Below are 26143 nucleotides of genomic sequence, written 5' to 3' on the forward strand. Positions count from 1 at the left end.
AGTTAGATTTCATTAGATTGGATTGTTAACTTGATCTCTGCAGTTGGGCATATTAAAATGCGCATTTCAGCTACCAAATGATATCAGCATTCAGAAATGTGATCAAAACAGCAACAATAACAATAACAACAACAATAATATAAAAAGGGCAAACCGAGGGACAACAATTTGAGGCAGCAGCAACAGCAGCAGCAGCAGCAGCAGCAATAGCAACAGTTGCAGTTGCTTCCGCAGCAGCAGCGACACGCGGGGTATTCAGATACAAGCAACAACAAAAACTTGCAACAACAACAACAAGCCCGGCAAATAAATCGTGATCACATGGTCAAGAGGGCCACAGCTCTGTGGACTGAGGAGTGAGGAGGGGAATGTGAGGGGCTGTGAGGGGGTGTGTGGGGTGTGTGTGGGGGGAGTAAGCGTGTCTGCGGCTCGTGTAGGTGGAGTTGAAGCTGCGACTAAACGCTCAACTCCTTTTTAACTCCTGCAGCAATAAATGTTGCGCTTGTCGAGCTGATAAAGCCACACAAAGCGAGTGATCTACTAACAGGCACGCCAACAACAACAACAACTAGCAACGAAAACTTGCAACAACAACAACCACTAGCAACGAGATCATGTTTGTGTTTGTCGTGTCATACGAAAAGAAAAATTGGACAAAGAGCCAAAAGACTCGCCTCGCCTCGCCTAGGAAAGCGGGAAACTGGCTACGGATAACAGCGACAACAACAGCAACAACAACTCGAGGAACCGATCGCATACACGGGCAACAAGCAACAAGCAACAGCACCAACAACAACAACAACAGTATACCCTGTGATTAATATCAAAACTATGAGATGTGTCCAAGACTTAGGTGAGAGATGTACCAAAAAAAGGTGACTATAGTTAATAGATCTATGCTATAGAAGCACATAAATGTGTTTTTTCATTCTAAGGAAAATTCCAAATAAAATATCGCCGACTGTCAGAGCGTGCGAGTTCAGCAAGGCGCAATCTCGCCTTGTTGTCCTGTTGAGACTCTGTTATGCCAGAGTAACCAATATTACAGGGTATACCGGCAACAACACCGCGTTTTGCTTAGCCTTCGTTTCAGTCTCAGACTGAGACTCAGTTTCAGTTTCAGCCGCATCCTCTCATTTTAGTCAGCAGCGTCGGCGTCTTCGTCGTGGTGGGGCATTCAAATTTGGCGCTTGAATTTGTTGCAAGTTCAGAGTTGAAGTTGCAGCTGCAGCAACGGGGCGTCGTCAGCAGCAGCAGTACCAGCAGCAGCAGCGGCAACAACAACAATGTATGTTGTCGAAATCGAAATCAAGATCAGAACGGACTCCAACTGCAACTCCCAGTCTGAGGCAGAGGCAGAGGCAGAGACAGAGTCCACTGCCTGCTGCCACAGATGCCGATCGAAATCAGCAACGTCATCGGCCACGCTGCTGCACGTAACAAATGTGTGGAAGGAAGGTGCTTGTCCCACTCGATGAGAATGAAAATGGGAATGGGAATGGGAATGGGAATAGCAATGAGCATGTGAATCTCAATCTGAATGTGAATGTGAATGTTCCGCACATCGTGACGCACAATGAATGTGGTCATGCCGCACATTGAGGTGCAACAAACCTCCCTCGTTGCATCTCATAGTTGCATTGCTGACGATTGTGCTTCTACCTGCCGCATGACAGTCGCCAATTTGATTCTAATTGTTGCGCTGCTGCCTGTTGCAACTATTGCTGCCACCTCTGCTGTTGTCAATGCCAACAACGATTTGTGTCTGTCTACTTGCCACTTTATTCGTTTTATCAGCATCATTTATTCTTATCAATTGCCTTTGCATTGATTTACGACAAATGACCGACATTTCAGATTAAAGATACTTTCGGAAAGAATTTGGTATTTGACATAAAAGATACTTTGCGAGAACTTTAAATATTGAGGTCAGCTCTTTAAGAATTTAGTATTTGAGATAGAAGACAATGTGTACCAAAGTAAGACTTAAAAGATACTATTCTAGATTTGGGTATATTTGAGATGGAAGATGCTTTGCAGAAAAGTTAAACATTTTTCAGTTAGATAGATTCTCGTCTTGGGATTGATACTTAAGCAAGAAGATACTGTATAAAACAAATTATAATTTTTTATATAAAGGAAGATAGTCTTCTAGAAGAATCCGTCAATTGTTAATAGACTGTGGACTATAGTTAAGCATTTCAGTAACTCTCTTATGAACTTAAGTCCTTGCTTATAAAGCAGATTTCTCTTTCATTTGAACTACATTTGATCATATATTTGACTAGCTCAGCTTAGTCTTTTAAACAATATCCTTCTTTATTCTGATTAACTCACTTTAGTCAGCTCAGCACAAGAACTCTACCTCCCACCACCCCCTTTTTGTAGCAATTGTATCTCCAATTTGAAGACTACTACTATAATTATATGGGGCTGACACACATTCCTCGCAATTTCGGTCTAAACAAATCAAACGGAGCGACGTAATTTAAAGATCGAGGCGAACCGTGAACTTTTGTATCTTTGCTTTAAGCGGCATGTTGCACGCGTGATTAGCGGCTCAACAGCAACAAGAGTAACAACAGCAACAACAGCAACAACAACAACAGCAAACAACTTACATCAAACATATGCGCCTGATCAACGCTTAGCAAATCACACAAACAAAAAATCCCCCAAGTTGGGGAGAGATCAAGATCAGATCAGAGCAGATCTCAACCATCAGGCAACAATAACAACAAAAACAACAACAACAACTCAGCAAACAGACGGTTCACGATGCCCCCCAAAACGAAGTCCATTTGTGGCTGTGTATCTTTGTATCTCTGTATCTGTGTATCTTTTGCCAAAAGCGTTTCGGTTTGAAGTTTTGGCTGCGGCTCACACAGCATGTGAGCGCTTTCAAATTGTTTCAAGTGTGAAGATCAATTTCATGGCACATTACCGGCAAACACACGCCGCTCCTCCCCCGCCCCCTCCCCCTCTCCGCTGCACCTGGCCCCCTCAAGCCAGAAGAAGAGGTGGTTGTACACTCAGAGAAACAATCTAACTGCAATGCATCAAAACGCCTTAATTCGCTTTCCTGGCTTTTTGATTTAGTTTGTAAATATAAGAAAACATTTTTCTTAAGATTCGAAAAGCTTAGACAAGCTACAAACCTCTATTTTAGAAATCTACTTGCTGAATAATAAGCTGAGGTAGGTATGGCAAAATTCTAAGATGAAGTCTGATTTTTTTCTGAGTGTAGAAGCAGCAGCGTCAGGCAGCATTTGCATGAATTTGAATACAATTGACGAATTGTAGTTCAGTTTAGTTTAGTTGAGTTCAGTTGGTTTTGTCTGGCTGATCTTTATAATGTTTCTATTATATTATATGCGCCTTTTGTTGCTGTTGTTGCTGTCGTTGTTGTTGTTGCCCCTTTGCAATTGGGGGCAAATTTGATTTTTTTTGTTGGTTTATTGTGTGAGAAATTTGTTTGTTGGCTGCTCAACTGAGCTCAGCTCAGATCAGTGTGTGAACGAAGCGTGAAAATGAATCGCCTGTTTTGTGGAGAAGATAATAATGCTGGCTGCTTGAGATGATCATGGCGTGTCTGCTATTGATCCATCAATTGAGGATCGAACTGAACTTTAAACTGCACAGCCAAAGAGTAATTAAGACAACAACTCCAAATGTCAACAGAAAGTTCAATGGACGAAAAAACGAATAACGAAAAACGAAAAGGCGAAAATCGAAGAATGCAATTCATAATCTGTGGCGATAATTTAATGTTGCAACACTAAGTTGCATATATACTTACAGTACCAACTAGCCACAACTAATCAGATTGACCCAGTGAACTAGTTGCCAGCCATCGAAATTCGAGTTCGAAATCGAAACGGGGTCTGTGGACCCGGTGTGCCAGCCCAAAACGTCAACATTATTATTTGGCTTGTTAACTTGTCTGCACGAAATGACATTTTACAGCTAAATTTGCCGTCTGGACGCCAAAAAGATTACCCAAGACAACAGCAGAAAAAAAAAACAGCAGGCAAAACCAAACCAAACCAAGTCGAGTCGAGTTGAGTTTTTGTCTAACGAACTCTCGAAGATGTCCAATTCGACTATGTACGTCGATTTCGCAAGCTCAAAGCCCAAACCCCAAACCCCAATCCCCAAAAACCCAATCCCGAACTCCGTTCCAATTCCAATCTGAAGTCCCGCTTCTGTCTGCACTCATTTATTCTCTCTCCAGTCTTTTGTTTTTCCTCTAACGAGTGCGCGGCTGGCTAAGTAAATGTTTGCTGCCCAAACTGGCCAAATCAAATGTCTGCCTGGCCAAATAAATCATAGTCATCAAAAGTGTTGCTTTTCCCTCTTTCCCTCATTCCTTCGTTCGGTGCTTTTCCAGTGACAGTCATCGATGGCGTTTTCCTTTGCATTGTTTTTGTAGTTTTTCTTATTTCCCTGCCATTCAAAATGCCAAACAAATCAGAGTCTCATTAGTAAATTAGCACTACCAAAGTGGAGCAGCTCGATAAATCGACAGGATATATAGGACTATGCGAATCCGCTGCCTATTCATGTATATTATTTATAACTTGCGAGAGACTCACATGTGCAACATTGCGTATGGAATATAGATGAATGAAGATCTTAGAATATGTATCTTGATTGTATTTATTAAGCTTTAGAATTTATTTAAAAAATGTGATATTATAAATATTTATTTTTTATTGTTATCCTAATTAATTACTTTTGCTGAGTACCATAAATACCTCATATAAGTCACATTTCCCCAAGTATTGTATAGCGCTCTCAGAATGAATGGCACACGAATCTTTCAGCTAATAGTTAGGCGCAAAATATCGGCAAAGTCATAAATTAAATATTTGGTCAGGCATAAGAGAAAAAAAAACTAGAAAAACAGAGTTCAAAAGGGGGTGAAGGCAACAAATACGAGTTGCAAATGGTGCATGAGCAAGCAAGTAAGAATGTCTCAGTCGAGAGAGCTCGACTGGGAGCTACCCTGAACCCAAATCAATAGCTAATGATAATTCCTTGATTTTCATATTTGATGAATGGATGAATATCTATTCATTGATTGATGTATAAGTGAACGCAGAAAATGAATACTAATTCTTCTATGGAATTTTGTTTCGTATTTCTCGAGCGGCCTTAACTAATGTCTTATTACAGTTGGTAATTCTAGGTGTATTTAATATCGATTGCGAACCTGTATTATTATAACTCAGTCTTTTTTAAATCGGAAATTGATTTGCATCGATATTTGCTGATCAGTTATAATAAGTATATATTGGAATCATAGCCGCCTCCTTCTGCCCGTTGCATCCTTTTGCACAACTTTAATATACCCTTTTTTAGCCATTTACAATGGGATCATCAGACTATAAAAAAATGCCTAGAAGCTACAAACAAGGCGAGAAATTGTTGTGGCTGCATAAGTAGAGAGGGGAGAGCGAGAGGCATGGGGGCATGGGGCCAATGGGAGACCAACTGAAACTGAAACTGAAACTGAAACCCCAAAGACTCAAGTTGCCTTTATTTTTATTTATTTTCCTTTTTGCTAAATGATCAATCGACGCGATCAAAGGCACGTTTATTGTTGTTGTTGTTGCTGTCGTTGTTGTGGTTGTTGTTGTTGTCAGAGATATTACTCATAGTTGCTGTTGTTGGTTGTCGGTTGTTGGTTGTTGTTGTGTTGATATGGGCCCATTATGCAAGTGAGCTGCTAAAGACAGACAATTTGATGGATATTAAGTGAATGAATATTAAAAGAGCAACAGAAACAAAGGATAATAAAAACTATAAACTACAATTTTGATTGATATGCTCGAATATTACCTAATCGAGAGTGGGCGCGTTAAATGAAGAAGATTCATTAGTTTAATTACGTACCCGAAAAATAACAGTCTACAATTAGTTAGCACCCATAATGGGTGCCCCTCTCCTCCCCCCTCCATTCACAATAATGAAATTAAACAGTAAAAGTTTTTGGGGCACTTTAATCATTTAATTGAATTTTGACAAACAATGAAAAAGCCAAGCAAACCCATAGAAAACTTGAAAAGTGCAGAAACCAACACCTACCTAGAAGTGGGAAGGAGGGTTGATGAGAGGGGGGTGGAAGGGTGGTTGAAAAACATTTTCACTTTCAGGCAGGCAGAGAAAAATCTGAGAAATTAATTTGCCCAAAATGCCAAACTGATTGATTTGCGTCGCACAAAAACGTGCGTCAGAGAGGGGGAAGGGGCAGGAGAGGGGGCGAGCGAGGGAGTTGGAGCAGAGGGTGGCTCGTAGTAAAATTATCAATTAGGCTCCAGTGAATTTTTCGTTAACTGTCATTGATGCATATGAAAAATCACAGTGAAATCACTCAGCGAATACTCAGAGATAATCAGCCAAGGCAAGAAGGGGTTAAGTGCTCAGCGGGCGAGGGGAAGGGGGGCTGTTGTTAGAGAATGAGGAGGGGAGGGGAGTGGGTGGTGGATGGTTGGGTACGCAGGTGTAAAGGCTGCCCATCAAATGACGCTGAATAAATTTTTGGGCCCGCCAAAGAGGGTTGGCCAAAATATAATGGATTCTTTCCCTCTCCTTTCCCGCTCCCTCCGGCTCTCTCCACGCCCCGGGGGCATTTCATTAAAAATGTTGTGCCCATCACAACGGAAGCGAAGCTAAGCAGTTAAGTATCTTAGAGATACATTCGCTCAACTAAAATACACAAATGCTTGCCTCAATTTGAGGATGAAAGAAAGTTCGGTTCTTGGATAAACAACAAAACAGTATCTAATAATTATAGTATAATATTATGTATAATACAGGCAATTGGCAATTGGCTATTCTTTAATTTGACCTCACTTTTAAAGAGCTGCTCGCTTTAAGCAAAACTATCAAACTGCGGACAAAGGAAAGGAAAACTGCAGCTGCTTGGCCAGCCAAGTGAATTAATCAATAATTTATACGAGAAAAGTTCAACTTAATGCTTAAGGAGCAAGGGGGAGGAGGAGTGTTGGTGGAGGGGTGGAGGCGAGGTGGGAGTGGATAAAAAAGATCACAGGTTTTTAACCCTTTCACTATGTGTGTGAATACATAAGAAAAGTGCACATAAAACAAGAGAAGAAAAAAGAAAAGGAAAACCAACTCTAAGAAAAAAAAGCGCTCAAATAATAAATCACTCATACGCTCAGTGAGTCACTATCTCTCTCTCGCACTCTCTCTCTCTCTGTCTCTCTCTCTCTCTGTCCCTCTCTCTCTCCCTCTCTCTTTGACGACTGCGCTGTCTCTCTCACCAATACAGATGCATTGAGCGCTTTTTGCACAGACAGAGCGTCGTCAGCGTTGGATGAGTTTTCCACTGGAAGGGAGTTGGAGGCGGTTGGGGGGAGTGTAAGGGGGAAGGGGAGTTGAGCGTATTTCCGTCGGCTGGCATATTTTGTTTAGGATTTCGCTTCCTTTTACAAATGCACAGATTTGCGTATTTCTTTTTATTTTTCCTTATTTTCTTTTTTGCGCCTTAAGTCGGCATTTTTAATTTATTTTCATTCAACGCTTCTCCTTTTTTTGCCTTTTGTCTTTTGTCTTTCGCTGCTCGTTTCGAGAACATTTCCGTTTTGTATTTGCGAAATTTGTTTTTCCCTGGCCAAGTAAGTTGAAGCATTTCCTATGCTGAATTTTTAGTAGCAACTTAGTAGGATTTATTTGGGTTTTATCCGCATAGAAAAAAAGGAATTTTATATGGGAATCAGGAAATTTAGAACGACGCTAGAAAATGTTGTTCGCGATAGATTTTCGAATGACAGGCAGTAGAAGTGGAAGGGGGGTGAAAACAAATATTTAAAAATGCATTTAGCATAACCATTAATTTAGTATTAGTCTTAAGCTAACTTTTTTATATGTTTAGTTTGAGTTGGAAAATGTGTCTGCTAATGAAAGAGAAATAGAAAATCTGCAAATTACATCAACAAGCTACAGTCGAACTCAAAATCACCAGCCTTAACCCAATCTCAAGTCAGTAGTATATTTAAATAAACATAAATAAATCAATAAAATATAAATATAAATAATAAAATATTAATAAACTACAAAAACTCTAAATGCAATTGTGACGTAAATTAAAAATAAATATAAATCACTAAACTAAACAACCATTCACGCAATTTCGATATAAAGACAAAATAAATATGAAACTCAAAAAAACTTAAAACAAATCTTTTATATATTTTAAAATAATATATAATATATATAATAAGTTTTTAAAAATATTTTTAATGAATATCTATTTATTATATTAAATGAAATATACACATATTGTATACTCTATATATATTTATTATTATTATTATTATATCTATTAAGTTCGCCGTATTTTTTAATTATTTATTTAAATTTATATCCAATCATGCTCCATTTTGGTAGTTCTGACAATTAACTACAATTTCCACTCGTACAAACACAAATTTAATATTCCAGATATGCGAGGACCAAGCTTACAATCGCCCCTTCCCCATTTATATCCCCCTATATTCATTATAGGCACCTCTGCTTAGACTCCCTCCCCCACCACACACTCAAAAATAATGAAAACACATGAACAATATTCCAGCGTTAGACGCGAGCGAATCCCAAAGAGCTGCTGCTACACATACTCATGCATGTACATACATACATATGCTTACATGCATGCACATACACACATACATACAAGCACATATAGACGAATCAGGCAGCGGCTCCCCCCCTCCCCCAACGTTCACGACGTATGTGTGAATGAGAATGTGCAATGCGATTGCGACGAGTGCTTTTTTCATATACGTCGCGTACATCAACGTCGACTGAGACGCGAGCAGCGAGCAGTGAGCAGCGAACGTTGGCGTTGCTTTTCGTTCCAGCCAACACAGTCAAGCGAGAGAGTGAGCGCGCGAGAGAGTGAGTGCGAGAGCGACAGAGAGAGAGAGATGTGAGTGAGCGCCACTCACACACACACACACATACGGACTCGCATGCGCTGCGACTGTATATGTATGTGTGTGTGTATGTGTTGTTGTTGTTTGGCTGCACACGAGTTGGCGTTGGCGCTTTTAATGTGTGCATGTATGTCTGTATGTGTGTGTATGAGTCTTACATGTTTTTTTCCTCTTTTTTTATTTCCTTTTGCGTGTCTGTTACTGCTGTTGTTGTTGTTGTTGTATCGTTCTCTTCAGTTTTTAGACTCCGCCTTTTTTGTCGTCTGCGTGTCTTGCGCTGTCTTCGTCTCACTGCTCCCACCCTTCCCCCAACTCAGTACTCAGTATTTTCTTCGTATTTTTACTGTTTGCTGCTGCTGCTTCTTCTGCTGCTGCTGCTGCCTGTTGTGGGATTTTTAAGCATCGTCATCGTGTAGGAGTAGGTGGGAGAGGGAGAGGGAGGCACAGCAACTGCTTGGGTGAAAGAGTGAATGTGTGTGGGAGGGAGAGAGCGTAGGAGTTGGGGGGGTAGTCTCAATGTATATGTGTGTATATGTTTGTGTGTGTGTGTTCGTTCGGTTCGTTCGCATTTCGTGTGATTTATTCATGCAGTGAGCTCCTCGCTGCTTTACTCGCTGCGTACTTATGTGTGTGTGTGTGTGTGTGTGTGAGTGTGTATGTATGTGTGTGTGGCTCATTTTAACTCTCATCCATTCGCTTTTTTGGACTTAATGTGTTTTTTTTTTTCTTTTTTGCCGAGACCCACGAAACGACGAATGAGAAAACGAATGAGTTTTGTTGCTGCTGCTGCTGTGTTTTTTGCATCATGTTTAGGTTTATTTTAGCATTACACACACACACACACACCAACATACACATACACAGTTTATATACTCTGACATATATATATGTATATATGCATGTATATGTGTATATATTCATATACTCATTTCAAATGCGTATGACTGAAATGGGTTCATATTCGTATTGCGTCGGAGCCTTCGTATGTTAGACTGCATACACATATATGTACACATATACACACACATACTCACACACACACACACACACACACACATATATATATATATATATATATATATATATATATATATATATATATATACAGAGTGGATTAGGGAGTGGTCAAAAACGTTTTTCATATAGAGAGAACAACAAAAAACAGGAACTTGACGTGCGAGTGTCGTAAATTACGCATACGCCATGTGTTTAGTATGAAAAAACTGCATGTTAATCAATCAAATTAATGATTTAATATGTCTGACTAAATGTGCTGCTTAATTATAAGCTTAATGGACACATAATTCAGTTAAAATATGGAATTGCCAAAGAAATAAAGATTCTCGCTACATGAGTATAATTATATATGTCTCAGTATTTTATCTGAATAATCATCTACATAACAAGGGATTTATTAGTATCACCATACATATTTTAATTACATTTTATAGTATATCTTAAATTTACTAATAGTCAACTTCATAGGAAGGGAATTAATATTATCATCAGTTTTCTCAGTGTTATCCCTGAATAATCAACTCCATAGCAATGGCTTTAATATTTTCATTATTCATTAAAATAGTTTTTAATCCATCAAATAATTTACGAAGTATTCTTCATATTTCTCAGTGTTATTTATCTGAATTTGATTGTTTACATAAAACCTTTAGTTTTTTGAGTCGAGTCTCGTTTTGTTCAAACTATTTTGCCAAGAATTCACAAAGGGAGAGCCCAAGAAAAACAGAAAAATAAAGCCGCCCTGCAGTGAGTAGGCACTTGGCATCCACAAAGGTATTAAATTATTACAAAAAGACTTCAAACTGCACTTAGCCAAGGCAAGGAGAGGAGGGGAGGGGGAATAGCTGACCACTTGCAGAAATATGACACTCAGAGAACCAAAGACAAAGAGAGTAAGCGGAAGATGAGTGGGGTGGGGGGTGTGCAAGGGTAACCACACAAAAGAAGAAGAAGCAGTCAATGTTTGAGTACAAACTGGAGGCTCTTGTTAGTCAGAAAAATAAAAAGCTGGCCCAAACAGGAGACATTAAAGTGACACAAGAGATTTTTTCTTCACCGAGTTGTTAATTTAATTTTTTGGCCAAGGCCAAGCAGGAAGCGGAGGTGGGGGATGGCCAAGAGCGAAGCAGGTCAGTTAAAGGTCATTGACACGACGCGACGTTGACCTCGGCTACTTTATTACTTTAAGATTTTGCCTTGACTTTGACTTTGAACAACAGTTTTTTTTTGCCGGCGCTTTTCCTTTTTTGCTTATGCCACGTTTTTTTCGCTCTGCTTCTTCTACTTTTTTTTACCGACTCCGCCGCCTCGCACAATGAATTTTCAGTGTTAAACAGCGGAAAAGCGCAAGTTTTTCCAGCGACTTTTTTTGTATTTTTTTTTATATTTTTGCTGGTGTCGTAATGGCCAAAAGCCACGTAAAGTCGGCCCCGAGTCTTGCAGCACCTAATGACCAATTTCCCTTCCTTGTTGCCAGCAGCAGCAGCAACAGCAGCAACAGCAAACTTTAAGCCAAATTCTGCTGGGAGTGCTGTCAAGTTTATATTAACCAAAGTATCTAAAAGTTTTTTGTTCTTTTTTTTTCTTTTATAACATTTATAGGTGCTTATTTTGCCATTTACATTTGCACATATCCAAAATTTTGATGGGGCAAAAAACTCTTTTCGACATTTTGTTTGACATCAAATCCATAAATATTTTACAAGTCACGTGGCAAGTAAGTGTGTGTGTGAGAGAGAGAGAGAGATGGTGAGAGTGCAAGCGATTTGATTTGCATATTTTGAGGCGCTGCGGCAATCTTACGTTACTTCTCTCAATCCTGCCCCTGCCCCTGCCCCTTGTTGTTATTATTTTGAAACGTGAAAATTGCAAGAAGTGGTGTGCCAAGGGGAGTGAGGAGCGGCAGGGAAGGGCTGGTCCTGGCACTCAAACAGCTTCACCGGGCAAACGAATTTTAAAATTTTGATTTGTTGAGGCACGTGTGGCAGATTTCCACTTAGGTGGCAATCACAAATGAATGGAAATTATTGGAAATAAATAATGCTTGGTCTATATATATTATAGCTATAGAATATCCCAAGAAATCTCATAAATAAGTTCATTTTAAAGAAATAATTAAATAAATGAGACAATGCAAGCAAAAATAAGCATATGGACTCCTAAATATAATTCAAACGTTAATCCTTTTATGTATTAATTCATTTATTTATATATTTGTTTATTTATTTCTAATTTGTTTATAGCTTGGACAACTGAGTTGAAACCCGGTCCGATTTCACCATCCAATTAGAAATGTTGCATATCTTAGTAATAGTTTTCTGTGTGTGCAGGCACTCAACGCCTTTTAGCCATATCAAATTATGCAAATCTCTAAATCAGCTTGGAGAAAAGTCCATTGCGCCTGTGGTGCCACGCCCCTCTGAACGAGTATATTGAAAATGTTAATGGTAATCGCTGAATTGTATGCAAAAGCGAATTGTTGGCGTTGGCGCCATCTAGCGGCCGCTGCTGTCACTCAAACTTTAGCCGCTTGCAAATCCAATTGATTTCAACCAATTTCTCAAACTACCAGCCAAAAAGGAGAAAGATGAAGATGGGAAAGTGGATGTAGAGAAAGAGAAAGAGGAAGAAGCTGAAGCAGCAGCAGCAGTTGGAAATAAATACGTGCCCAGTTGGAAATAAAGAGAAGACGAAAAATAGCATAAAATCAATTGAAAAACTTTTGTTCGATGTCAGCGAAGGATATCTAACGCCCATCTACCACACCCATACCCAATCCCCACTCCCACTCTCCTTTCTATATACACACTCAAGATATATCGCATGAGTGACAAAGAAACAAAAAGCAGGAAAAAAACCAGAAGAAATTGTGGGCTTAATCCTCACGATGGCAGCTTGCAGCATTCCCATTGGCCACGACAAGCACAGGGGGCTGGGGGTGATGGGGGCAGGAGGTGGTGGGGTCTTAACGCCCAAATGTACATCCTTCGAACACATGGCCACATGGATTGTCAAATGGAGTTGCCAACCCAAGTCTATGTTTAGGGCAAAATAACAGAAAAGGACGAGCCAGGACTAAGTTCTATATACGAAGGATTCAGCAGCAAAAGCAGCAGCAGCAGCAACAACAAATGTAACAAATAAAATGCAAAAGATGCGATATAAAAAATGTCATTCGGATACAAATCGAATAGAGAGGCGACAGATAGAATACGATACGATAGGATATGCTACAAAGAGTGGGGATTGGGGGGAAATGGGGACAAATGGGGGCAATGGGTACTCAGTAGAGGGAAGCAAAGAAAGAATTTTTACTCGCGCCTGGGAATTGAATTGAATATTTAATGGCAGCGAACTGCTGTTGGGCTCCCAGGCAGCTTTTTTGTGGATGCGCATTAGTGTTGGCGGTTTGGGGGCTAGAGGATTGCTGTGTGTGTGTGGGTGTGTGTGGTTAGATGCTGCCAATTGTGCATGTATTTTTATTATTATTTTCCAAATAAATTTTTGTTTGTATTTCTTGGCCTCTGAAGAGCCAAAAACCCTCTCTCTGATTTGTCCCCAACAGCCAATGCCAAAATTGTAAATATATTCAAATTAGGTCTGTCAAATTATTATGAAAATAGTACTGAAATCTAATGTGGCATAGGAGAGAACTTATAGCTGTGGAAAGCTAGTTATAATTTAAGCTGTACCCTGAATTTACTCTACTAAATAACAAACTTTCCCATTTGCAATCTCCGAAATATAAAATTTAATAGCAAATTAAAAACAATCAATGTCTAACCGATAGCAAAGGGTAAGTAGTATTAAACTAAAATAATCCGATGGCGGCTAATAAAAATCATAAACTAACTTAAGTTAACAAGCTGGCTCAATAAAAAGCTACTCCTGCTTAAGCCTATCGATACAATGATGAGAAGTTGGCTAGTAACAATCACCTTTCTGTTGCCACTTTTCACTTGCTGGACTAATTGGGCCCAAAATGTTCGCTAAATGAGCAAATGGCAGCCCTTTCACTAACAACACCCCTCCCCCTCTGTACCCCCCCTCCCCAGCAACACGCCTCCTTTCACCTTTCAATCACTTGTTGGCTATTCTAATGCAAATTTTTTTCTTCGAACGTTTATCAATATTTCCTGGTTTCCTTGCAACAACAATTGTGTGCAGAGGTTGATTTTATTGTTGTTGTTGTTGTTCTTTTAAGGCTGCAACCCACAAATCCCATCACTAAATCAACAGCTACAACCACAACACAACACAACACACACAACCCACCCTCAACTCAATTGGCAGTTGGAAAATTGGCAAACTTGCCTGGCTGGAAAATTCGGCTGAACGTGGAAAAATTCGCAAGCCGAAAATCAGATTGTGTAAAGTCGAGTTAAGTATCCTTTATGGGGTTCGTTGAGTCTGTTCAGGATATGGGCAACATGTTTGCCTAATACTTGTTATGCCACAAAACACCCCAACCCCACCTCCTGCCCCTGCCTCTGACCCTGCCCCTGCCCCTGCCACTGATTACGTAATGGGCCGGCACTTGATGATTGTTCTGCGGCGGCATGAAATTGATGTTTTTGCCAATTTCGCAATTGAAATGCAATCAAAGCGATGACGTGAAATGGAACACTCCTCTACCTCCCTCTCTTTGCCTCTTCCTCTCCTCCTCTCTGTCTCTATCTCTTGCTAGGGGTGGCTACTGCTCACTTCTGGGGTGAAAGTCGTTGCCAAAAAATTATGAAAGTGAAAGCCAAACTAAATTAGGGTAAAGCCGATTTTTTCGCAAAGCTTCTTCTTTTCTTTTCTTTTCTCAGCTTTGCTTTTGGCACACGACAATGGCGGACGGGCTGTGAGGGGGAGTGGACAGATTGAGGGGGTGAGGGTTTGGGGGGTGTAACGTTTAGTTTATTGGCTGCCTGTGTTGCATGGGGTTCAGTTTTGTTTGTTTGTTTGTTGTTGTGTTTAGCGGGTGTACAAGTTGCGTGTCATAAATTTTCTCAGCATAAATTTTGCACGACTCAAGCACAAGGGGGGAGGGGGGCCAGCATGCGGCGCCTGTCAACGCAATTGGGCTCATGCCTCATGCCTCATGCTATATATGCCAGGTTATAAAGGGAATTGTGCGTGCATCTCTGAGGTATTATTATCTGATTGTCATACAATCTGCACAACACAATTCTAGGGCACAAGGGGAGTGGCACACAAAGGGGCGAGGCGAGTGCCATTTTCTACAATCAGGCTACTGATTAAGAGCTGCTGCCTACGCAGTCTAAGATTATAGACTAGAATTGTGTAATTTGAGCTAATATTTATAGCTGCATAAATTAAAGGTAAAATATCTAGGATAGCTGATAGATATGCAAGAGAAACTTAGAGCTAGACTCAATTGCACGGCCAATTCTTTAACCATTGTGAACTGTTTGCATATAAGATCTTACACTCCAGAAGTTTCTTATAGTGTCTGAGTTCGACGTGTACAGACTGATGGACATGATTAGGTCTACTCGGCTGCTGATCAACTATATACATATATTCCCTATGGGGTAGTAGAAGCTCCCTTCTGCCTATTAACTTCATTATACTTTTCACTTTCGATGGGTTCAGCTTATAAAAATGACATCAGAAGAAAACATAGTTTAAAGTATTACCTGTTGCTTGATTTGTCGCAGCATTTTCCTCATTTTCCACATCTTGTGGGCAATGTTGAGCAGGCTCGAAAAGATTAAAAATAGATTGGATTAACCTTTTGGGTTTATATTTGCATTGGCATTGGCGAATGAGAACCAATATTCCATCTAGCGCAATATCAATTTAAAAACTCACACACGCCGCCCACCCGCCACCCCTCTCTTTAACCCTTTCAGGGAACAGTGCAGCCGCGACACGCTCCACTCAAATTCATATTTGTACATATTTGTTGGAAGATAAGCAAAAATATTACACGCTCCAGAACGTGACCAATGCAAATGCATATGAACTGCAGATCGAGCTGAAGTTGGAGTTGGAGTCGGAGCTGGAAAAAAGAATGGAAAAGATGAGAGTCAACTCAATTGAACTTTGTAACCCGACGTGTTGCTTCTGCAAGCGCCTGCCACAAGGGCCAGCCTTGTGCAACTTGCAACAGGCGCTGCTTGCTGCTTGCTGCTGCCTGCTGCTGCTGCTGCTGGCTCATGTAGATCATCTGGCAACAACAACAACAACAACAACAATAATAATAAGTGCAGACAATGCCAGCTCAGACTCAGACTGAGACTCAGACTCAGACTTAACATCGCGTGTGTATCGCATTCTGTGCATCAGCTGCCCGGCGCTCACCTCACCTACACTCAGAAAAATACAATCGTTCTGAAATAAATTAATTTATTCATAACAGAAAATAGTTCTTAAGAAAATAAAGTAATTGCACCATGTTTTTGGGATTGTCGATTTTTTATTGTCATTTTTTAACATTTTGAAGTTATTTCAAAACCAAGACAGACTTTCTAGTTTCCAGGGTGATTTTCGCTGAGTGTAACCCCTCCCGCAACCCATACTAGACCCCTCTCATCGCCATGTAAGCCATCGGTCACGTAGTAAAACAAACATTTTTATAAAAATAAGAGCCTGAACTATATGGACAGCAGCCCAGACTCTGACTTTGACTCTGACTCTGACTCTGACTCTGACCAGGAGAAACAGCTCATAATGGATGATAATCGTTTATTTCGCGAGCGCCACAACGTGTGAGGAAGCGCGAGGTAAGAGGGGGATGGAAGGGGAGACCAGGAAACTGACAGAGTTCTTTTTTTTGGCAATACTTTGAATACATGACGAGATCTCTTGTAGCGCCACATGATCACCTTGTTGTTGTTATTGTTACTCACTGATCGTGTTGTGTTGTGGCTTGCCAGAGCCTGTGTGTGTGTATGTGTGTGTGTGTGTGGGAAGCGCGTCAACATTCAACTTGCATCTTGCACCTACCTGCCACTTGCAACTTGCGCAACACAATTGCCAGCAATTGCACTCCTGCCGTGCGATTCTCAACTCTTTCAGTTCTTTAGTTCTCCTTTTGGGGAACTGAATTTTGATTTGTTTTTTCTTTTTTTGTTTATATTGCTTGTACTGATGATCATGTGGCGTGTTCGCCCCCGCCCCCTGCCACAGTACACTACCCCTCATATCCATAAACAACAGATTCGTGTATGCAATTCAATATGTAAATTACAACATAATCAAAAATTAGACACGCTGTTGCAGTGAATGAATTAAGGGGCATATCAAAGAAATTGGTTTGAATTGAAATCGAAAAAGAGTGCTTCAGATGTGTATATCAGAAAGTAGAAAGAGAGATGTGACACAAGAAATATTAAACAACATCTGCCACAACATTTTATAGACATAACAGTATGAATACCAACTTAAAATCATATTTTCTGATTTCTCTGCACCATTAATCTGGAGGTCTAGCCATGACTGTTATCTAAAAATTCATTTCCGTCTTTTGATATTGAGCAAACTATGTATTTAATAGTTTATTATTCCTTGTATACAATTTAAGCCAGCTTTGTTAACTTGTAAAAACAGCGCTGATCTCATCAAGGACATTCACTTAACTCAATCCAGTTAATATTCATCAGCTGCGCCTGTCTTAAAGGAAAATAAAATCGTGCCCTTAACACTCTTCTGTCAGGATTCAGAAGTTATGAAATAATTACCGCTACAAATTACAACTTAATCAGGAATTGACCCACAACACGAATGCGATTAAAGTAAAACTGGAAATAGGAAGAGAGAGAGAGGGAGAGAAAGGGGGCGAAAGGGTGACAACTAAAGGTCACTCAATGTCCGTGACGACGGCGAGCAAGAGAGGGGGAATGAGCTACAGACAGAGAAACAGACAGAGACAGAGACAGAGACAGACGACTGCGACAACAATCATCAACGACTGGTGGCGGCATCGCCAGACCACCGCAGTCAACCACCGACTGACTTGGCAGACCCGTTGACTGACGACCGACTGACCGCACAAACAAATGAAAATGGGCAAAGGGAAAAAGAGGCAAAGGAACAAAGGTCAGTTCTCTGCTTCAACAATCAAAATGGGAAAATAAAATATAAATAAAAAAACAAGGGTGTTGAATGAGAGCACCCTTCCTGGGCAAGGGTTGAGAAAAACATAAAAAATAAGAAAAAAAAATAAAACAGGAGCTACTCGAACTCAAACTGGAAGTTGTTTTGTTGTTGTTGTTGTTGTTGTTGTGCCTGGCAAATCAATTAAAGCCCTTCGTCCTGCAGATTGACCCAGGTCAAGAGTGAGGTCAGAGAGTGGGGTAGTTGAAGTTGTGGCTAAGAAATCAGCATGACCATTAAATTAAGCAGCCGGAAAGGCGACAGCTCAGCCAGGGCAAGCCAATTGCCAATTGGCATTTATGAAAATACTCTCACCAAAAAAAATTACAACGGAAATGCTTGGCTTAAAGCACAGAAAGAGAGCAACAGCAAAAGAGCAAAAAAAAAAGGAAAACAGAAACGGAAGCAAAAGCAGAGCAAATGCCAAAGGTCCTTTTAACGAGGGGCGTGTTTTGGTTGGCAATAAAAATTGCGTTGTCTGTCTGTCTGTGCCACACATAAGTGCTGCGAAATATTTTGCAAGCAATTTTTATTACAATATTTTTTATGCATTTGATTTTGAAGTCTTGCCACGGCTCGCCAAGCAAAGCAGCGGCTAATAACGCACAGCGAGGAAGGAGGGAGAGGGGGAAATGGACGCAGGATGCCCCAAAGGAACGTGTGGCAATCACAGTAGCTGCTGTCTCGCCTTGTGTTGCACGAGTTGTTGAACACTTGCGGTTAAATGCAGCAAAAGGAGCCACTTTGCGCAACATTTGCCAGCCAAAGGGATCCTTTTCGCATATAGTCGCTTAACTTCTAGCCAAAAATTTAGCATATAGTCGGGTCAAAACTTTCTAAAACCATAAGGTGATCACAGCTCAGCAGATTTTCAAAAACAAAGTCTTTTGGAACACTTGTAGCTCTTGCCTTACATCTTTATGCATTCCATTGATATTCAGTTCTTTTTGGTCTTGCACTAAATTCCACTCGTTTGTCACGTTTGCCTGTGTTTTCACGAGCTATTAAAAATTAGCGAGCACTGAGCATAATCGCTAGCAATTGAGGCGAACAATAACGCAGCGAGCGCCACAGTTATAGTTATACAAGATACAGATACAAGATACAAAACACAAGCTACAACAACAGAGAGATGCAGATACTTTTGCCACACACAAACAACGCTGAGATTCGCACTCTGAACCCAGTCAGTTGTCTGGCATGTGTTGCCAGTTGGTCTGTTGCCAGTTGCCAGTCGCCAGTTGCCAGTTGCCAGTTGCCAGTTGCCAGAGAATTAAAAAAGCCTTCCTCTCTTGTCCCCTTTTGTGCCCCTTTGTGTTCCCTTTGGTTGAGTTGAGGTCGACGTATTTAGATCAGGTAACATTATGCGCTCAAATCGCTTTACAGACGGCCGTTGCACGTTTCGTGCAAATTGTTGCAGCAGCATGCGGCAAAGTTGCGACTTGCGACTTGTGACTGGGGCAGCGCCAGGTTCCCCTCCCCTCTTTCCCTCTCCCTCTCTCTGCTCGTAATGCATTTTTGTATGGATGTTGAGGCGACGCTTTGCGCCACATTTCTTTATTTGCAATGCCACAGAAATTGACCTTGAAAGATTGTTAATTGGCCGAGAGCCAGTTCAAGTTGGTTTGGGCCTAGAATTATTCTGGAATTTGTCCAGACCTAGAAATGCGTAACAGATACATATAGGTAAATAAATATATTGCTGGCAAACAAAATATACTTTCTATTTATTCACTGCAAGACTGCCTACAAATTTCTTAATCTACATTAAAATCAGAACAATCTCAGCCAAGATGCCAACCATATTTTTTCACATGTTGCAAACAATTCATTTGCATGCACCACGCACGTACCACCAACAACCACCCAAGAAGCACCACTGAAACACCCACAACAACAAAAACAAGATAAATGACATCAATTGACTTCATTAGCAGTAAATGTCAAGACTTTGTCACATATATTTATATTGTATTCCTAGTGAGCCTCGTCGTGTTAAATGTGCAACAAACAAAACGTGGCAATAAACCGCCCCATTCCCTGGAACACAACCCCACCCTCCCGCCCTCCCCTGCCCTCTTCCCTGCAGCATTATAGCACCCCTCGAAGATTTGCCAAAATCTACCAAAGAACGCAGAGTTTCTTGGTGGTTTTTCCTTTCGAGCAGCAGCTAAAGAAAATTTGCATACGCATTTTGCTTGCATCGTTTGGCAGTCAGTCGAGTGCTAAGGGGCATGAGGGGGAAGGTTGACAAAGTGGCCGCAGTGACTCCATTACGGGCAACTGGGATACACACAATGAAACCATCAAAATCCAATGAAATAAAATAAAATTCCAATAAAAACATTTTGGCAAAAGGCAAAATGCGAAATGCGGGCGACATAGAGAAGAGACAGAGACAGTGATAGACAAGGGACAGGAGGGGGTGTGCTGACATGCTGTGTGTGTGTGCACAGCATTTGGTTGGCTGCACACACACCTAACACCTAACACACACAGACCGACTTACACCCAGAAAAGTCCCCTTTTATATATATTTTTTTTTGCTAAACGTGTGCGTGGGATTCGCACACTTTTCGCAATGTGGCGGAAAACCCACTGGAAAAACAGTTTTTCTTTTGTGCTGTCCAACCGCTGCTGTCTGCCTTCCACTGCTTGGTGGTTGGTGTGTTTGCTTTGCAACTTGCTAGTGTGGTTTCTGTGCCATGCGATTTGCTAAGCTGTTAAATGCGTGAAATGTCAACATGTCAACTAGCTCAGGCAAAGAACTCTGCAGAGAGGAGAGAGAGGAGTAATAAGGGGGTTGGCTGAGGGAGAAATATTGGGGAAGAGAGTCAGTAAAGAGAGTTTAGAATGGTGTAAGAGCTAGAATGGATCTTATTAATCAAGTTAAAACTAACAAGATACTTAAAAGTAACTCTTTTTTAATACCACGAACCCATTAAAAATGGGCAAACTAGGAAACATGAAGTTGAGCAAAAGTTCTTAACAGGCAGAAGGAATCATCTCCGACTCCATAAGCTATATATATTCTCCATTAGCATCCACAGAAAAGTCTATCTGGACTTTTTTATCCAAAAAGTTATTTTCAAATTGAACAAACTGCTATCTACTATTACAAGCTATTATTTTCATATTGAACGACCTATTAAGTGTTTAAAAGCTGTCTTATTTTGGTTACATCCAAGTGGAGCTGTCTCTATTAAGGCATTCTAACTTATTAACCATGGTTTTAACTCTAGAATACCACAACATAACTCCCCTTACGACTAGGTCTCTAATAACTCAAGCAATCCGGATAATGCTCTTAAGGCAATCGGCAATCTATAGACAACATAATTAATTCTAAATATATAAATAGTAATGTATATAAATAAAAATCAAATCTGCCGCTTTGCAAAATTGGCGAAATAAAATTAAAAATAGTAGGTAATCCAATTGCTACGCCTTCGCCTTGGCCTTTGCCTTGGCAATTATCTGATAATTATCACGAGTGGTAGATCGCGTCAAGTGCTGTTTGACAGCATCCGCATTTATTCGGAATGCTGGCAATAAACCCAATTTGCGAGTATTCGTATTGTGTTCTAGTTTGTGGCATTCCCTAAGCCGCAAACTCGTTTACAGCTCACCTACGCCACATTTGTTAGCTTGGGATATAAAAGCGTCGCGTTAATTGGCCCAAAGCAACAGTCGCTGACAAGTCAACAACTAGCCCAAAACAAACCCAAAACAAACCAAACAAAAATAATAAAAATCAAACAATCAACATGCAAGTAAGTTGAATATTTGCGATTTGCTCCAGAATTTATTTGTTCTTGTTTTTAATTGTTATTTTTCTTTTGCTGCAGTTCCTCATCTGCTTGGCTCTCTGCGTGGCTGTGGCTCAGGCTGGTTTCTTGGCCAGCTCACCTGTTGCTGCCACATATTCCGCCGCTCCAGTTGCCACCTATGCTGCTGCTGCTCCATTTAGGACCTACTCCACTGGCTTTGCTCCTTTTGCATCCGCCTACTCTGCTGCTGTGCCTTATGCTGCTTATACGAGGACTGCTCCCTTCAGAACTTATGCTGCTCCTGTTGCCACCTACTCGGCTGCTGCTGCTCCAGCTGTCTACTCGACTTACTCAGCTCCAGCTGTGGCCACTTATGCTGCTCCCGTCTCCACCTATGCGGCTCCAGCCATCGTCAGCCCCTTCTTGAAGAAGAAGTAAACGATAAATGTCTAAAATATTGTCAGCGCCTTTGTTTTCATTTTATTTAATTGACCATCTCGATTAACTAATTGATTAATAAAATTAACGTAAATTGTGATTGTTGTATTTAAATTATATTTTCTCTTAACTCTAGCTCTTTTAATGAAATTGCCAACAATTTACTGACCGAATTTGGTGACAGCCTTCAGATTGTGAGAGATATGTGGTCTTATCGATTTGTAACTATCGATATTATCGATTTCCAAGAACCTCATTACTATATAAATACTTTTGAATTCCTTAATTCTATTTAGCAAAATTTATGATTTTTAAGTGTTGTGTTCTAGCTTGGCAATTTGTCTGTTTACCGTGTAAAATTATCGAAATTCTTAAGCAACATGTAAAGAACCATTAAGAATGCATTGGTCTAATTCGAATATGATTTCTTTAAATATTATTTGGCAAATTATGTGCATAGCGTTAAAAGTTAAAGTAAAAAATTCAAAAGCAGAACAAGGATAATTCTGTCTCTTCTCTTTATTATTTTTTAAAACTCAATTCAATTAAAAATGAGTTAAAACTCAAATTGAATTCAACTTCAATTCGCATACAATAAATACTCAAACAAGTCGCTTGGCAATTTGTCTGACTTTTGTTTGCGAAAAAATTTCACAAGATCATAAACAATATATATGTATATACATACTGAGGGTTCTCTATGGCTTGTGGCTTGGCCTGTTGCACAGAGCGTGGGCGTCAAATGACCAATCACACGGATTAATTGCCTGGCGATAAGAAATGCAGCAGCAGCAGCAGCAGCAGCTCCCAGCTCTCAGCTCCCTCTATAGACGCGATGGTGCCCTCCTTCTCATCCTCCCCGCTTGGAACTGGCGAGCTGCAAACGCGCGTGCTCAAATAAATCATTTTCAAGACACGGCGCAAGCAGCCAGAGGGGCTGCAGGGGGAGTTTGGGGTTGGGGACGGGTCAGACAGGCAGTCAGACACTCACAATCCGCTGGCGATCTCATTTCAAGTGCAAAAGTGCCGCAAGTGGCAAGCAACAGAAACAGAAACTAACAGCCCAAAAAAACCCAGAGTTTTGACTGCCACAGCACAATTGTGGGTGTAACAAATTCGCCGTCAAATCGCGACCAAATCGCAAAAGGAACACACACACACACACTAATACACACACATACACACACAGGATCAGAACCAAACGCGACTCGTATGTGGCAGAAATGCAGTTGGGTGGCAAGGAGGCAGGGAGGCAGGGTGCGGGGGAGGCACAACGTTCACTTCTCACACAGTCAAATACCTGCTCAGATTTGGCCAAAGTGAAAGCCACTTTGGGGGCACTCTTAGTGGATGGGGGAGGGGAGATGGAAGGGGTTCGGGAATTACAATTTAGACACCGGAAAACAATGAAATTGACAGCGCTCGAGCTTTGGGCGATCATCTGCTCAGCCATTTAGTGGATATTTGTTGAGAATTCTTTTGAACCGCTGTCTTATTAACAATCTTCAAATGGGCAGTGAATTGGTGGGCAATAGGGTTGTCAGATTGCTGTAGATGAAATCAGTGAGTAACTTGAGAAACACAAAAGTTCTCGACTTTAACTTGAAAGCAGGGAATATGTAGATAGATAGATATAGTTGAATTATTTGCATATAAATAAAAGGTAGACATGTTGAAGAGTCTTGAATACTTACAGTTAGAAAGTCATAACTGTTATATGTCATACAATAAGTGGAGACATCTCTAAAAAGAAAGAAAGAAGAAGGCAGGCAAGTTGAACTTTAATTGACTCTTAGATACTCCCAAATGTCTCTGCTTGAAACTGATAACCATATGTTATATGTCATACTATATAAGTAGAGACATCTCTAAAAATACATTTCAACTTTCCTCTTATCTTGCTCATATACTCTACTCTTCTTTTCAATCCCTGGCAATTCTGTTTTTCTCTCAGCTAAGTCAACATATTCAGGAAGTATTGGGATTATTCCACATTATAAATAGAGACAACTCTTAAAAAACATTTCAAATTTTGCTTTAGTTGCATTTATTTTCTCCATTACTTTCACTACCCTGGCAACTCTGCTCTTGTCTCAGCTCAGTCAACATATTCAGGAAGCATGGCCAACAGACAACGTGAGTGAGGCAACAACAACAACAACAACAACAGTAACAAGAATCACTTGCAAAGTGTTCCCCAAAAATGCCGCACGAACACCGTTCAATTGCATTTAAGAAGCCATATGACCTACGGCACAGCTCCCCTTCCCTCCTACCCCTCCCTCAACAGCACACCCTTGCCCTCTTCCTCTCCAGCTGAAGCTCACCTATTCACAACTCAATGCCTGTTTAGGCCAACACACAGTTCAAGCCAAAACGCACAGCTAACAAGGCTTTCTGCAACTGCTGCCAACCATCTGTAAAACTCACCCCTCTCTATCCTCTTTACACCTCCCTCTTGAAACGCATACAAATATTATTATATTTAAGGCAAGAGTCTCTCATTCCGTGCCAGGCATCGATTCCCCTGCAACATCGATACCATCAGCATCATCATCATTGCATTGGGGCAACAACGGCGCACGCGCAACTTTTCCACTTGAGAGTTTTTCTTTTGGGATGTGAAATTATTTCGTACTGAAATTACAGGCTTAGACTTGGTCTTGGACTTAGACATCAGCTACAGCCGCGTAGTTTTGACCATGTTTGTCCATTGTCTGGCTTAGGTTTTTTTTTGGTTTTGTTTTGGCTTTTCGTAAGTGTTTTTGGCAAATTCGTTAAATTGCAAGGGAGATTCATTGATAATGATGGTATGGCTCTGCTGCATTTGCTGCATGTGATCTAATGTTGACGGCTCAGTTCTTTATACTGTCTATCATGTATATTGACAACTAAGAAAGGAATTTTCAACTGAAAAATCATATGCTACACGATCCCAAAACCTACGATTACAAAATCATTACCCCAATAAATCTTTTATATATACATTTAAATATAGGTAATTTTGTGTAAATAAGTGATTTAATTTGATATTAGATAGATAGATGATGCGAAGAGCTCAGTATCCATTAGAGGAATATGTTATAGGCGGAATATGTAGTATATTTATGTTCACTTATGTATATACCAATATTGTAAAAGCCATCTAAATATCTTCAAAGACTTCTTGCTACAGCCTCACGGCCTTAGGCAGGGATGGTCCCTTGATCCCCTATTTCATCGAATAATTCTTAATAAATTAATTAAAATATATATTTTTTTTTCTTGTAGCTGACAGGCTTGATTTTAAAATGTTATTTCCAAAATTTTTTATTTAGTTTCAAGTCTTTTCTTTAGACAAAGTCAATGCTCACACTTTCAATGGAAGCTACAGCAAATATTTCTACATAAAGTCCCCAACAGCACACCAAAGTAAAACTCATTTACCCCAACTGACTTTTAGCCCACAATATTTACATCTAATAAAAAATTAACATTAAAATAGAGTAGCACTGTAAATGGATAAAGAAAAAAGTGCGTGGCACAGATGAAGATGAATAGCCATCAAATGTACAGTGGGGCAAACAACCAATTTCAATGATAAAAAACAGTTGAAAATTGAAAATGCAGAAATAGAGGTATACAATAAATAAAAATATAAAAAAAACGAAAAGGAATTGAAAAATCCTTCACCTCCGTTAATACAAATGATGCCCCGAGAGACGCAAGAAGTAGCAGCTGAAAGGTGAGGGGGAGCTGAGGCGAGAGACCTAAACTAAACAGTAGTCTACACACGCACAACAACAACAGCAACAATGGCCAAGAATCGTCCCGGAAGGAAGCTGAGAAAGAAGTTGCAAGAAGCAGCAA

At 40.3% G+C, this 26143-nt stretch overlaps 1 protein-coding gene across 1 annotated transcript; it reads left to right on the plus strand.

Annotated features, from left to right (window-relative positions):
* Window positions 1-16589: 16589 nt before the first annotated feature.
* Window positions 16590-22316, plus strand: LOC6568864 (cuticle protein 16.5). The gene is made up of 2 exons (XM_032741106.2): window positions 16590-16699; window positions 21889-22316. Exons 1-2 carry the CDS (start codon window positions 16590-16592, stop codon window positions 22292-22294), a joined length of 516 nt encoding a protein of 171 aa, XP_032596997.1. The 3' UTR covers window positions 22295-22316.
* Window positions 22317-26143: the final 3827 nt, after the last annotated feature.

The sequence above is a fragment of the Drosophila grimshawi genome, unplaced genomic scaffold (assembly GCF_018153295.1).
Source record: "Drosophila grimshawi isolate 15287-2541.00 unplaced genomic scaffold, ASM1815329v1 contig_131, whole genome shotgun sequence".
Lineage (NCBI taxonomy): Eukaryota > Metazoa > Arthropoda > Insecta > Diptera > Drosophilidae > Drosophila > Drosophila grimshawi.

Coding starts and splice junctions, on each gene's coding strand:
- LOC6568864 (XM_032741106.2), top strand. CDS start 16,590: ATGGACAGCAGCCCAGACTCTGACTTTGACTCTGACTCTGACTCTGAC. Junction 16,700..21,888: donor TTTCGCGAGCGCCACAACGT/GTGAGGAAGCGC, acceptor GATTTGCTCCAG/AATTTATTTGTTCTTGTTTT.